The sequence below is a fragment of the Orcinus orca genome, chromosome 19 (assembly GCF_937001465.1).
Source record: "Orcinus orca chromosome 19, mOrcOrc1.1, whole genome shotgun sequence".
Classification (NCBI taxonomy): Eukaryota; Metazoa; Chordata; class Mammalia; order Artiodactyla; family Delphinidae; genus Orcinus; species Orcinus orca.
This window is the reverse complement of record NC_064577.1, coordinates 14,429,309-14,444,659: the sequence shown is the minus strand read 5'-3', so window position 1 is coordinate 14,444,659 and position 15,351 is coordinate 14,429,309. Positions and strand designations below refer to the sequence as shown.

General features: G+C 45.8%; 1 protein-coding gene across 3 annotated transcripts in view; it reads right to left on the bottom strand.

Moving 5' to 3' along the window:
• Positions 1-15,351, bottom strand: part of ADPRM (ADP-ribose/CDP-alcohol diphosphatase, manganese dependent) — a 379,713-nt gene that overhangs the window by 307,940 nt on the left and 56,422 nt on the right. For all 3 annotated transcript variants that reach the window (XR_007473556.1, XM_049702249.1, XM_049702250.1), the window contains exon 4: positions 1,208-1,311. Coding sequence is in view for 2 of the 3 variants with exons in the window: in XM_049702249.1 (XP_049558206.1) it covers positions 1,208-1,311 (104 nt within the window). In the remaining variant the exon portion in view is untranslated. The remainder of the gene's footprint in view (positions 1-1,207; positions 1,312-15,351) is intronic.

Below are 15,351 nucleotides of genomic sequence, written 5' to 3'. Positions count from 1 at the left end.
ATCTCTAGATGATAATGCTGAGGGAAAGAAGCCTGATGTAGGGACTTCCCTGGTGGCCCAGTGGATAAGACTCTACATTCCCGATGCAGGGGGCCCAGGTTCGATCCCTGGTCAGGCAACTAGATCCCACATGCATGCCGCAACTAAGAGTTCGCATGCCACAACTAAGGAGGCTGTGTGCCGCAACTAAGGAGCTGGTGAACCACGACTAAGGAGCCTGCGAGCTGCAACTAAGAAGCCCACCTGCTGGAACTAAGACCTGGTGCAACCAAATAATAAATAATTACATAATTATTAAAAAAAAAAAGAAGCCTGATGTAAAAGAGCACATATTGTATGTTTCCCTCTATATAAAACTCAAGAAAATGAAAACTAAGCTAGAGGAACAGAAAATAGTTCCCTGGAGGTGGGGAGGGAGTGAAGGGAGTTGGACAGGGAGAGAGGGATTTCAAAATTTAGCACAGGGATTAAGAGAGTAGCTGCTTATCTTACTCGCCATTCCAGATTCCATAGTAGATATTACCAACTGACCACAATGCTTTCCTGCATATACAGGCATGTACCACACCCACTGATGTTTGTCCTGAGTCCTTCTCCTTGGGTCTGCCATCAGATGACTGAGCCCTGGGGTTAGTCCGTACTTTTGGCATTCATTTCTTCATCCTCTCTGCCAAAAGGTCAAATTTATCTGCCCAAAGGCTCAGTCCAGCTTGGGAAATGTATGGGAAATATACCACCTCCCCTTGTTGTAGCTGCTTTCTGTAGTCCCAGCCTCCTAGAACAAGGGGACTGCCACAGGGTCATGATGGCCACAGCTGACTGCAGGGATAACAAAATTGACATGAAGGCAAAACAGACTGTGGAGGCTGTTTCTGGGGAGACGCAGAACAGCTCCTTTGGTGCGCCCTGTGATGGCAGGGATCTCTGTCCATCTGGTTCTTTGATATATTCCAAACACCTAGCACAATGGTTGGCACGTAGTAGATACTCAATAAGTACTCACTGAAAGAATGAATGATAAACATTCTAAATTCTTCTTCTTTCTCTTTTTCCCATCAAAAGACCATTGGTTTTTCCATTGATTTCTAGCTGTTTTTCCACTGAGAGCAGAGATCAATCTAATATCACTTGTTCACAGCCTACTACTGCATTGCAAATGATTTCAAGTCAGAGCCTGGCAAATCTGGAGCCACTAGAGGCGTCTTACCTGAAACATTAGGTTGTAGCAGGAGCAGGAGGCAGGAGGCGTTTGAACAGAAAGTGCCAGACCTCTGGGTCCCAGGCAGGCCCACGGATGCTGCACGCTGACTTCTGGGGAGAAAGATCCATACATCTTTGAATTTCGTTAAAGAGTGTCAGTGCTGTGTTTTTGTGATTATGGGTATGACATGAAAATTAAACTACATTAGTGTTGTTTACAGATTTTGGAGAACTAAGGGAGAAAAATTTATGAAAACTCATTTTAGCTGCATAATGCTAATTACCTATTTACACGAGCTACTTACCATTAATTCATAATTACTCTATACACAAAGAAATTGCACATACATTACATCTATGTCAGATGGATTCCGAGGCTTTATTTGAAACACTGTGAAGGATTTGGTCTCCTAATTAAGCATTTGCCCGTGACTTTAAGAAGATTTGCCTCATGCATTTCAAATCCCAGCCGACATTAGGATCACTTGGGGAGGTTTTCAAAAAAAGCCAATGAAAAAGAACATGATATTTGGGATTTGTTTAAAATGATCCAACACAGAAAATGGGGTGGGGAGCAGGAAAGATGAAACAAAATTGATGAAACGCTGATAATCGTTAGAGCTGACTGATGGAGGTTCATTCATACAATTACCTCTATTTTATGTATGTTTTAGAATTACCTCAATAGAAAGATATGTGGGGAATTTCTTTGCACAGCTGTGAGAGGACAGAATACACTGACGCAGACCTGGGGATATGGATGTTTCAGTTACTGGACACTTCCACCTCCATTAGCACATTTGCGTTCCCTGCCACCAAAATAATTCTTACTTGAACAATTCTCGGTGGTTCTATCTTCTATCTATCTCTCTATCTATCTCTCTATCTATATATCTATGTATCTATTATGTATGTATGTATCTATCTAATCTATCTATGTAGCTCTATCTTTATCTATCTCTCTATATCTATCTATCTATCTATCTATCACTCCCTAGACCAATTCAATCAGAACGTCTGACTGACGGAGGGGGCCCACACATATTCTAAAGTATCCAGATGACTCTAATGTGTGGCCAGGGTTGAGAACCACCAGGAAGGGAAAGTTTCTCAGGGCAAACCTCAGGTCAATTTTTTTTTAATTAAATAAGCTGCTTTGACATGTCTACGAGAGCACAGACTACACACAGGAAGGCCTGGGTGGCAATAATAATCACCACCAGTTACAACGTTTCTCATATGTGTCACTGGGTGGGTTCCTTTACGTACATAAACTCGTGTACTCTCCACAGCTACCTTATAAAGAAACTGAGGCTGGAAGAGGAGAAGTAATTGTCCCAGGGTCAATGTCTCCTAGGTGGCTGAGCTGGGATTCAATCCCTATCAATCAAAACTCTTTCTGCTCCAGCTTCTCTGAGTGTCGAAACAGGGGAATTAAGAGGTCCATGTCTCTTAAGCCACCAACCATCTGTCAACCCATCCTCTGTTTATTTGTCTCCGCAGCCTCCCTGGATAGCTTATGTTCTCACTCTTCTAACCTACATTCCAGCTAAAGTGACTCCTTTCACCCTGCTTCTCCAAGTTTCCCCATTTCTGCTTATAAATGTTCAAAACCCTTACAAAATGATAGTATTCTGTTGCCCACACCCACTTTGGGTGGATCTATAAAAATCTGTCCTAGAGGGCTTCCCTGGTGGCACAGTGGTTGAGAGTCCGCCTGTCGATACAGAGGACGCGGGTTCGTGCCCCGGTCTGGAAAGATCCCACATGCCGCGGAGCGGCTGGGCCCGTGAGCCATGGCCGCTGAGCCCGGGCGTCCGGAGCCTGTGCTCCGCAACGGGAGAGGCCACAACAGTGAGAGGCCCGCGTACCGCAAAAAAAAAAAAAAAAAAAATCTGTCCTAGAAATGGTTTTCCTTTATTTAAAAAACATGTTCACCACATTCCATGTGTCATGTTTATAGCCACATGTTTGGTCAGGTCTCAGAGCAGTGTGACAACAAACCAACAGAGCTGAGTAACCAAAATTAATTCCAGAATAACTCAAGTTCTTGATGGCATGTTTAATGTCCGTAGGTGTAAGACGTAAGGTGACTACAATATAAGGGGAAAGGGCAAAGGTACCTAGTTGTGAGATGGTGTCTACATTCTACTGGAAGTGGTGCAATACTGATTCTAAGTAAACTGAGAAGACAAAAAATAAAAGAGAACAAAGAGAAACAAATAATAAAATGGTAGCCCTAAATCCAAGACACAGATTAAAAGAGATTGTGCCAATGGATTTTTAAAAATTATTATAAGTTGCCTACAAGAAACTCACTTTAAAGATAATATTGGTATGTCGGGCTTCCCTGGTGGCACAGTGGTTGAGAGTCCGCCTGCCGATGCAGGGGATGCGGGTTCGTGCCCCGGTCCGGGAAGATCCCACATGCCGTGGAGCGGCTGGGCCTGTGAGCCATGGCCGCTGAGCCTGAGCATCCGGAGCCTGTGCCCCGCAACGGGAGAGGCCACAACAGTGAGAGGCCTGCGTATCGCAAAAAAAAAAAAAAAAAAATTTAAAAATTTAAAAAAATTTAAAAAATAAAGATAATATTCGTATGTTAAAAGTAAATAAATGGAAAAAGATATATCATGCAAACTAACCAAAAGAAAGTTGGAGTATCTATGTTAATAACAGACAAAGCAGACTTCAGAGCAAAGAAAATTACCAGGGATAAAGAGGGACATTACATAATTATAAGAGGGTCAATTCACCAGAAGGCAGAACAATCATTAATGTATATACACCTAATAACAGACGCAAAAACTTACGGAACTGAAAGGAGAAATAGAAATAGACTAATTCACAATTTGTTAGGAGACTTCAGCTCCTCGCTCAATATTTGATAGGACCAGCAGAGAGAAAACCAACAAGGTTTCAACTATAAACTATATGGTTCTTCGGTCCTATCAGAACTGATAAACCATAAAACAATGGACTCTAACTGACCTTTATAAGACATTCCAGTCAACAACAGCAGAATATACATTCCTTTCGAGTGCACATGGAACATTCACAAAAATGTCTATGACTGACCATATGCTGGGTCATTGAACAAATCTTAAATTTAAATGAATTGAAATCACACAATATATGTTCTCTGATTATAATGTAATTAAAATTGAAATCAATAATAGAAAGAAAAATTTCCACCCAGGGGACCGCCCTGGAGGTGCAGTGGTTAAGAATCCGCCTGCCAATGCAAGGGACAAGGGTTCGAGCCCCGGTCCAGGGAGATCCCACATGCTGCGGAGCGGCTGGGCCCGTGAGCCATGGCCGCTGAGCCCGCGCATCTGGAGCCTGTGCTCCGCAACAGGAGAGGCCACAACAGTGAGAGGCCCGCATATAGCAAAAAAACAACAACAACAACAACAAAACATTCTAGGCTTTGCAGGCCAGGTATTATCTCATTTTCCCCTTCCCCCCTCCTCCCCTCCCCCTCCTCTTCCTCCTCCCCCTCCTCCCCTCCCCCTCCCCTTCCACCTCCCCCTCCCCCCCTCCCCCTCCCCCTCCCCCTCCTCTTATTCTCCTCCTTCTCCTCTTTCCTCTTCAACAAACCCTCTAAAAACATAAAAACTGTCCTGGTCGCAGGCAGTGCAAAAGCAGGCAGCAGGCTGGATTTAGCCCCCAGGCTGCAGCTGGCTGACCCCATCCTAGGTCAATAATTCTCAAACATTAGTCCTTGGACCAGAGATGAAGAAGCATAGTGTCCTGCTGGTAAACTGGCTCTCGTAAACCAAAACCCTCATCTTGCAGCATTTGCCAAGTTCCATGGTGTAAAATGCTCCCACCGTGCCCAGTCTCAGACTACTAATGTGATGTCACTGAACCAGAGCTGTGAAGAGACATGCCGAGTCTGCCAGCCAGGACCAGGCAGCTCCAGCCCATCACTTTACCGGCATCGGCTGGGAAGCTGCTTAGCAAAGCACCCCTGGAAATTCTGGCACCGAGTACGGGAAACACTGTCCTTGGTTCTATGAGGTAGCAATCTGCTGATCCTGTCATTCAACAATGTTTATACAAGGCCCTGTACTAAGCCTTAGGAACGTCCCCACCCTCCAGGAGGCCAGAGTCTAGAAGAGACCTCACAAGCGGGCATTTATGACAACAGACTGTGATAAGTGGGTTCAGATGCTGAGACAGCACAAAGAAGGGGCAGCTAACTTGTTTGGGAAAATTATCCATGACTTGCAAATAAGACAAAAAGATGACTGTGTGGCCATTTAAAGCTATGCTGGAGCATTTTCTAAGAAGCCCACTGGAGGGTCACCTGACCTCTATGGGAACGTATCTTTGACAAATTCTTGATTAGAGCTTGGGCATAAAATTAGAAGTTAACTCATATAAAACAGGTCAAGAGAGATTTTTTTTTTTCTGTCCAGTAAATAAGTATAGAAATAAGAACTGACACTAATACTTTCTAATTCCAGTATGATTAAGTTCTTTATACACCACAGCTAGGAAGGAAAATAAAGTGAAAAGAACAGGATCACCTTGCCTAGCTCTGGTCCCCTACATTGTGAAACCTTGCCTATTTCCCATAAACCTGCAATATCTCCCTAACAATATCCACGTACCCTTGATTTTTACTATGCTGATATCTGAAGATATGCCATGACCTTTAGGATTATGATAATGATCTGAGAAAGCTGGTGTCTTTCACCATGAAAAGGCTAATTTAAACTTGATAACCTTGGTGATTTTGCAGCTTTTTTCTTTAAATGCTCATTGTGTTTTATATTTGGCAAGCCAGCCCTTCTGAGGCCTAATTCTCTGACATCTTTGAAAGTAAACTTTTTCTTTCACTTCCTAAACACTATCATCTCTGAGTCTTTGATGGAAGATAACGCAATGGGTGACTTTTTATTGCCCTGTTGGATATTAACCAGTTTTACACTGAATTGTAAAAGGTGAATTGGTACTTTTATCTCAGCATTCTTTTTTCCACTGACTGCATAAATCCCAATTTTTCATATCTTTAGTCAACCAGCTATTTTTCTTTCTGTCGATTCCCTCATGTATCAGGTAGCTTCAGCTGTGTAGCAAAACCCCAAACTGAATGGCTTCAAACAAGAGCCATTTATTCAGCTCCTGATTCTTCATGTTGGCTGGGAAGTTCTTTTGGTCTGGGATGGCATGAGTAGACTCTACTGGACATGATTATGCACCTGTAGTTAGCTGGCAGGACACCTGGCACCTGAGTGATCTAAAACATCCTTGCTTACGTGTCAGAGGATTGGCCAGCTAATGACCAGAGCACGAGGGACAATTGGAACTGTGTCTCCCATCATCCAGCAGGCTAGCCGAGCTTTTTATATAATGGTTGCTGGATTCGAAGAGCAGCAAGTGAGGGCAAGCACCAATATGCAAGTACTTTTCGAGTTTCTGCTTATTCCTCCTTTGTTATTGTGTCATTGGTCAAAGGATGTCACAGGGTGGGAAGGTATAGATACAGGGAGGCATGGATAAATTGGAGACCTTACTGTAACAATTTATCACACCTCATTCATGAGTTGAATGAAAGTTTGGCACGTGTGTTAGAGAATTAGGCTCTTACAGGATAAAGAGATGCCCAAGGGGAACCCTGTAAAAAGACGGGTCAAAAAAGTGAAGAAGCAGTGAAGGGAAGTGTGCTCCAGGCAGAGGGAATAGTATATGCAAAGTCCTAGAGGTGGGGCTGCAAAGCCTGCTCCAGAAAACTGCACACTGTGGCTGGAACGAAAGGCAAACCTAGTCTACCTGGATTTAAAACTTCTAGGTAGGCTATCAATGGCCAGAGCATTTTAATACGAAACTTTAACTGTTTTTGCTTTTTTTACTTTTTTGCTTTGTTTTTGCTTTTGTTACTTATCTCTGCCTTGTGAAAAGAGCTGTATGCCCTGGAAGAAGGAGATGGTCTTTGGTTGGTTGAGGATCAAGGTGTAATGAGCCATCTGGTCTACAATGAAAGAACAAACTGAGGGAAGGCCTTGCCTCTGGGGAAAGGAAGGATTACTCACAGACTTCAAAGGAGGTTCCAGGAAGAAGGGAAGAGATGCAGATATTAGAGGGGATTGGCAGGAAGCTGGGTGTGATCCCGGGGAATTTGCCCAAGAAGGGGGAGGGCATGCACTTGGGAAGAGCTGGGGGTGGGGAGAACCTGGCAAAAGACCACTGTGAAGGGCCTTGTTGTAGAATCCAGAGGCTGCATAGGCTCCCAGCCTCCACCGTCTCCACTCAAGCTATTCCTCCCGCGGTGGCCAGTGAGGACTTTGCTTTGACAGCACCCAGCAATTTCCCAGTGACGTCTCACCTTGGTCCCTATCTGAGTACCTCATCCTGGAAAACCCACTCTCTATGTCCCCCAAGCTCCCATAAGCCTAAGAAAAAGATCACTGGGGACCTGGCATGCTAGTGAGACAGTGGATTAAGGGGCGTCCCCTTCCTTCTGTATCTATTTTTTAGGGTCTGATGGAGTGAAGTAAGACTGCACTGAATCAGCCAAAGAATCCCAAGCCTTCGCTGCCATGGACGATTTCACAGGAGTACACAGACCAGCTCAAACACCTAATCCCCTCCCCAGAGGCAATCACTGTGAGTTGTTCCATGTGTGTTATTCCAAAAGCTCTGTGTGTATTTACACCCACTGAGCCTTGACATCCACAACTGTGGATTTCAGATGTGTTCTCAAACAGTTAAAGAAAGAGGGGGAAAAGCCTAAGCAAACAACCTAGGTTCTTATAAGAAAACTGGATGAAAGTCGCTGGGTTGGCTCTCTGAAAGGATTGAGTGATTTTATGCAAAGTAACCCATACGGGGTTGGGGGGGTGGGGTCGGTGGGTCAGGTTCACAAACAGCGGGGATGAGCGATGTAGCTTCATATCCAAAGTCGCTCTCCCTTAACTGCAGGAAGAAGTGTCAGTCAGCTTCTACAATTACCGCCTTGACACCTCCATCCGGCTCTCCTGATCACAGAGAGGAAAGAAAGCTACAGTGACTTGCAAGGAATGGGCCCCTGGGAGAAGAAAATGAGATTCTCCCCCTTAAACTCCAGAGGGGAGGGAGGAGCAGAGAAAGCCAGATTGACAGGGGAGCAGCTCAAAAGCTAATTAAGTCTTCACAGGAGCCAAGCGGGCCTCTCGCTGGTTCACTGCCAGCAAGCAAAGCTTTTCGATGTTGCTCTGAAATCTGGGCAGGCAGAGCCAACTCCAGGCCCCAGAATGAGGGCTGGTGTTACAGTTGCCAGAAATCTCAGGAAAGGAGGAAACTAAGAAGGAGCCCCTGGGCAGAATGAAGATCACCACCTAATTGTGCAAAGACAGCGTGAGAACGGCATTCAAAATCTTATCTTGAGGGCTTCCCTGGTGGCGCAGTGGTTAGGAATCTGCCTGCCAATGCAAGGAACACGGGTTCGATCCCTGGTCCTGGAAGATCCCACATGCCGCAGAGCAGCTAAGCCCATGTGCCACAACTGCTGAGCCTGCGCTCTAGAGCCCGTGCTCTGTAGCAAGAGTAGCCACTGCAGTGAAGGGTAGCCCCTGCTCACCGCAACTAGGGAAAGCCTGCACACAGCAACGAAGACCCAATGCAGCCAAAAATAAATAAATAAAATAAATAAATTTATTTTAAAAATCTTATCTTGATATGTAAATGATTCTGTCAGTAAATAACTGCATTGTAAGCAAAGGGGGCAAAACCCGTCCCCAAATGATACCCTCCCAGTCCACACCATGGATCAGGCACCACCTAGTGTCAGCTCCTGGAATTACAAGCACAGGCATTACGGGTTTGGCTACCTTTGCAAAGCTAAATCACAGAGTAACCATGGTACGCGCCCACAGCTTTTCTTTTACTCTGACCTTGCTGTAATTACACACCCACCTCCTGCCTCACTCTTTTGGTCTCTACAAAGGGCTAACACAAATAATGCTAATAATGTTTCCTTGCATTTGAGTGACCTTTCAGAATCTACAAAGCCCTTTCATATAAATGACCTCAAACCATGGGTAGGAGATAGGCAGGAAGGTGTAATGATCTCTGTCTTACCAAGAAAGAAAATTAAGGACCAGAAAGACAAAATAACCTACTCAAAGTCAAAGATGATTTCACGAGGGAACCAGTGCTGAAACGCACCTCCTCACCCCACCCACACCTCCCACCACCGCTCCGGCTCCAAGTTCAGAGCTGTTTCCTCTGGTCTACTACAGCCTCTTGACTCACAGCTCACAGGAGAGTAAAGCAGGGAAGCCCAGGCCTGGCTGCAACCAGAGTCACCTGTGGAGCTTCAGACATGCAGCAGGGCCCAGGTTCCATGTCCGGAAATTCTGATTTAACCAGTGTGGGGTAACACTGGGGCTTCGGTATTTTATAAGGCTCTCCAGCTGAGGTAATATGCAGCCGGGATTGAAAACCACTGTGTTAAAGAAATAAAACAGCAGGAGAGAAAGCCATCATGCTTCAGTCTCATAGAGCTTACAGCCACTAAAACACCAGACATGCCAGAGACTCCTGAATGTCACGGAGGCAGAATCCAGAGCTGCCCTTCTGATGCCCATCTCCTCAACACACATGGCTACATGCAGACAGACACACAAGCACACAGAGATACACAGAGAGACACAGACACACACGGACACACAGACACAGACACACATGTATGACAACTTGACAATATATCAGGGACACGTTATGCTTTTCTGGATTAGGACTTGCCCTCCTTTCTAAATAATTCATACCCAAACCTAAACAGGGGATTCCCAGGTTTCTACAGCCCCTCCAGGATTATGGGACCCCTTTGCATTTACTGAGATCATCACAGAAATCAGACCTCAGGAAACCCCCAAACTCCAGCCCACTCCCTGCTCTCTCTGCTCAGAGAACCACAACATACACAAAGGTCTCGGGTCAAGCTGTTTATGCCACCAGGAAGAGGCTGCCCCCAGAGCTGTCCACACAGAAACTGGAACAACTGGACTTCTTGAACTTCAAGTGTCACTTGGGTAAGCCACGCAACATTTTCTGTGCTTAGTGAAGACTGGGTTAAAGCCAAGGCAACAGTAAGATACCTGCCACCCCCAGCACCTGTCCGGCCAAGAAGCCAGTGATGTTGGGGCTGGGGGTGGCTCTGTGTTCAAACGCAGCCTCCACTCCATTCCTGGGGCTAGGAGACAGCACCCCGCTAAGGCTTCAGGTCCGCTGGGCGTGAGTACAGAGCACTCATTCATTCATTCAGTAAATATTTATCAAGCCTTTGCTATGTGCCAGGCTCTGGGTATATAGCAGTGAACCAAACAGACAAAAATCCCTGCCCTCATGGAGGTTCCATCCTAGTTGGATGGACAGACAGAAAACAAGATAAAAAATAATATACACACACGTTAGCTAGCATTAATGCTAGGGAAAAATGAGGTAAGAAAAGGGCAGGATGACTGCTGGAATTTCAGATGGATGAGAGAGGAGGTGACAGCTGAGTAAAGCGTGAAGGCAGTGAGAGGGCGGCGTGTGGGTACCTGGGAGAAGACGGGAACAGGAGATGCAAAGGTCCCAAGGTGGCAGCAGGCCTGGGGAGCTCAAGAAACGGTAAGGAGGTGAGTTCAGAAGGAAGAAAGCAAGCAGATCATTAGGGCCGTGTCTGCCTTGCAAGAGCTTTGGCTTTTACTCTGAGATGGGAGATCTACAGGAGGTGAGAAAGGGGAAGTGGAAAGGAAAGAAAACAAATGGAAGAAGAAAAAATATAAAGAGGTCTGTCTCTGGGAGGAAAGCAAAGGGGAGAGAGCACTGAAACCCCAGTGGGCTTGCTCTACTCTCCATGGCCACCCTGTCTCCTCTCTGCTCATCCTTCCTGGTTGACCAGATGCCTGAGCAGGCTTTGCCCATCTCCTACTGAGGCAATGTTCATCACTGTCCCAGAGGTACCTGGTTACATCCAGAGCTGGACCTGTCCCATGGGCTCAACCTTTCTACTGATGGACTAATTCCTGTCTGATGCTGGAAGGAAGGCAAAGATCCCAGGAAGTAAAGGGGCTCAGGGGTCTTTGCTGACCCAGCTGGAGCTCCAAAGGTTGGGTTTCTCTCTGCCTGGGAGACTGGGTATGAGAGACAAGGAAGGGCTTCACCCCACACCAACCTCTTATCAGGCCGTCACCCAAGCCCCAAGGCACCCACCCATCAGCCCCTTCTCAGGGCCAAGAGAGAATGTGAGATCAGTAAAGTTGCTCCCCATCCATCTATCTCACCCAGAATGGAAGGATAGATTTGGGGCCTGGCCCTCCTGACAGTGTCCCAGGTTTCCTGTCCTTTAATGTCCAGACCTAAACAGTTCTAAGGTCACCCAGGGCAGAATGTAGACTGGTGGGACCAACCAGTGACTGAGGGCAGCACATCCGAATGAACCAGGGGTAGAAATAGATGCTGTCTCTCAAACTGTCCCACAAAAGCCTGGTCCCCAGTAGACTAGTAGCCTGACCCCCGCTCTTTCCATAGCCCAGCACTGCAGGGGGCCAGAGCCCTACTAAAGCACTCAGTACTGCGGGGCCTCTTCTGTCCTCTGGGGAGAAAGCTTCAAGCCTCCAGCAATCCCCTGACATACACTACATACAAGTTCTAACTCAGAAGAATGGACACTCTGCAAAGACACATTATAGATGCACCCTGATACCTCTGTAATGATTCCAAAAGTGTGGGCATTGGAGTTAGCCCAAACGGGGATCCAATCCAGTTCTGCAGCTGTGTGTCTTTGGGAAAGCTACCCGACTACTCTGAGCCTCAGTTTCCCTAGCCTGTAAAGCATGGAAGTACAGAACTGTTGTGAGGATTACATGGTATGTTCTGTTATGTACAGTGCCAGGCATCAGAGCCCTGATGTGGCAGCGCCCAGCGTGACGCTGACAATGGTGCGGGCAGTGAGACTCCTGCAGAGAGGGAGGCTGGTACCACCTGGGCATGTAGCTTTCTCCCTGGCCTTCTCTAGATCCAGCCACGAGAGCTCCTGCCCCACCCGTCCCTGCCATGGCAGGGCCACACCTGCACCACGCCCGAGGCACAGCTCGCCCAGACGCAGCATCCCTAGATGAGGAGCCCTCTGTTCTGGAAGGTCACCTCCCATAGCAGTCCTGCAGCTGAGCCAAGGGGAGCAGAGGAGTCTAACAGGATTAGGTTAATGGGGTCATGGCCAGGGTGGCCTGCCTGTGTCTTAGATGCTTGCATTTTTCAGCTGGTGATTAAGAGGCAGGCTCTGCAGGATTCAGGCTCATTACTATGTAATTGAATCTCCTCCCAGACACCAGCTGAGGGATGGGGAAGTTAAGTACATTTCCGAAGATCAGGAAGCCAGTCAGGCTGCCATCAGAGCTCCGTGGGGACAGTTCCGGGATGCTGGGAAGTGTCAGGTCCTCTGGGGACAGCGTTTGAGCAGAGAACTCTTTCTGTCAACTGGTGGCAGCCCCAGCAGCTGCTCTGATGAAGTGCCACCCCCTTCCTCTCAGCATCCATCCCGTTCTCAGCGCTGCCCCCGGGCCTCAGGATAAAAGCGCGGGGCTCCAGAGGAATCACGGGAAGAACCTCGGAGGTGGGGTAGCTGGACTGGGGTCCTTCAGCCGAGCTGCTGGGGGGCTGGGGCTGAGAGGGGTGGGGAGGCAGCGTGACTAAGTGGTTAGGGGCGAGGCTCTAAAACCCAAGTCCACCATTTACTAGCTCAGTGACCTTGGGCAGGGTATTAACCTCTGTGTGCCTCAGTTTCCTCATCTGCAAAATGGCAATAATAAAATTACATATCTCACAGGTTTACAGCAAAGATGTAAAAAATAACAGGCATAAAACCCTGCGCAGGTGCTCGTGGCTGGTCTCTCTTGGCTTCCGGGCTCCCAGGGGCTGTGCCAGAGCACAGCTTTTCATGCCTTTCTCAGAACTCAGCAAGAAGAGAGCAGCAGCATTAGGTGCACACGCCTGGGACTCCATGGGGATGTATAAGAAGCCCTCACTATATTCTAGATGCTGAGCTAGGTATCTACTTATAAAGTCTAAAGTGCACTTCATGGCATCCAAGGTAAGTATATGTTATATGGAAACAGGCTCAGAGACTCAGGGAGGAAAGGACCTTGGCCAGGGTCTCACACCCACAGCCAGCAAGTGAGGGGACCAGGGTTTGAACCCAGGTCTTCGTGACTTCACTGTTCACATTCTTACGGAGTGCATCTTGTGATGCTTTAACTGATGGAGGTCATAAGTTCCAGGAGAGAATCAATAGGAGGGTAATTGAAGAGGCTCTTATTCCTCCTTGTCAGGGGAGCATAGAGGTCTCAAGACAGGAAAATAAACACTATACATTGCTAATGTGTCATTCGTGACTGCATTGCTTTTCCTTCTTTATTCCTTTTTCCGTGTTGACCCAGGCACCTATGTCCTTTACAGCACTGTCTGCATCACTCTGTCTGTGGGTAGAGAATAAATTTACAGAGGCATTCCAGAGGGATCATCACAGAGACCTTAAGGCAAGCTGTCTTTAAGGAGTGAAACCCTGGTTTGCAATGCAGTAAGTACAAAAAGCAAAAGGGAGTTGCTAATTCCACTATTATTTAACAAGAGGCTTCTCAACCTCAGCACTATTGACATTTTGGGCCAGTAATTCTTTGTTGTGGGGGAATGTCCTGTGTACTGTAGAATGTTTAACAGCATCCCTGGTCTCTAGCTACTAGATGCCAGCAGCACATACACTCCTTCCCCGACAGGAGTTGTAACAACCAAAAATGTCTCCACACATTGCCAAATGTCCCCTGGGGAGGCAATAATGCCCAAGGCTGAGAACCACCAGGCTAAGTTGTAACTCTGTAGTTACAATTTATATAATATAATGCAATTTATGTAGTAGAACTCTGTAAGTTCTAGCTATGGCAATAAGATAAGAAAATTAAAGTGAGTTAGTTATAACAGGAAGTTAGTTCACTTACTTATGTAATGTAAAAAATTTCAAATGGATTAAAGAATTCAGATCTTTTAAAAATCAAAGAATTAAAAGATATAGGAGAATATTTATCTAAACATAGTCTAAGTATTAACACTTTTAAATCAAAGACAGCATAAATAAAAGATAAAATTCAACATGACATAGTCTCTCTATATATTAGTATATTAACCATCTATGTTCTACGTGACATATGAAGGATTAATAATCCTACATTAAAAATAAATGTTACATATAGATAATAAAAGACCACTGCCCTTGTAGAGGAAAAACAAAAAGCAAAGAGTATGAACTGGATATGCACAAAAGAAGGAAGGTAAGTAGTCAACAAACTTTAAAATGTCTAATATTTTTTAGTAACCAAAAAAAAAAAAAGTAAATTAAAACAACTGCAACGTACCTTTGCATATACAATTGACAAAAATTGGTTTTAAATAGTAACATCCAGTTGTGAGGAGATTGTGCAGAACTTGGCTCTGCAGACGGGAATTTATGTGGTTTTATCTTTCCAAAGGGGAGTCTGGTGTTAAAACGGGCACATTTTTGACCCAAACATTTCACTTTCAGAAACGTATCCAGGAAGAAAATCATGATTGTGTACAAAATGCATCATCAAGATTGCTCTTCACAGCAGGAGGCAGTTGGTTGCATCAATGATGCTATATCCATACAAGTGAATCCTGTGCAGTCTGTTAAAAGGATGCGCAGACAGTGTTTTCCAAACTGGCCTTTCCCAACTGCAAGGGGTTCCCTGAGCTGCTACAGCAGTTGCCTCTGGTCGGGGGGCAAGAGCGGGTGAGACTGAGAGTTTCCCATTCCTATTTCAACCAGTCCACCTCCACTTCTATCTGTTTTACATATTAGGTTTATAGAAAAAGTCCTTCAAAGAATGCATTCCAGAGCTAAAAGAGTTTGCATAATGTTGTGGTAGAAGAGCGTCCTGGCAGAAAGGGCATGGGTTTGGGGGTCAGACAGATCTCGTTACAGTCTTTGTTCTGCCACTAAACTAGCTGTGTGATCTTGGGCAAGATACCTGATCCCTGTGCTTTGGTTTCCTCATCTGTAAAATAATAATAATAATGATAACTAACTTATCATCACTATTGTGAGAACTGAGATAATACATGTGAAGTGCACAGACCTCAGCACATAATAAGCAGCAATGAAGGGTAGCT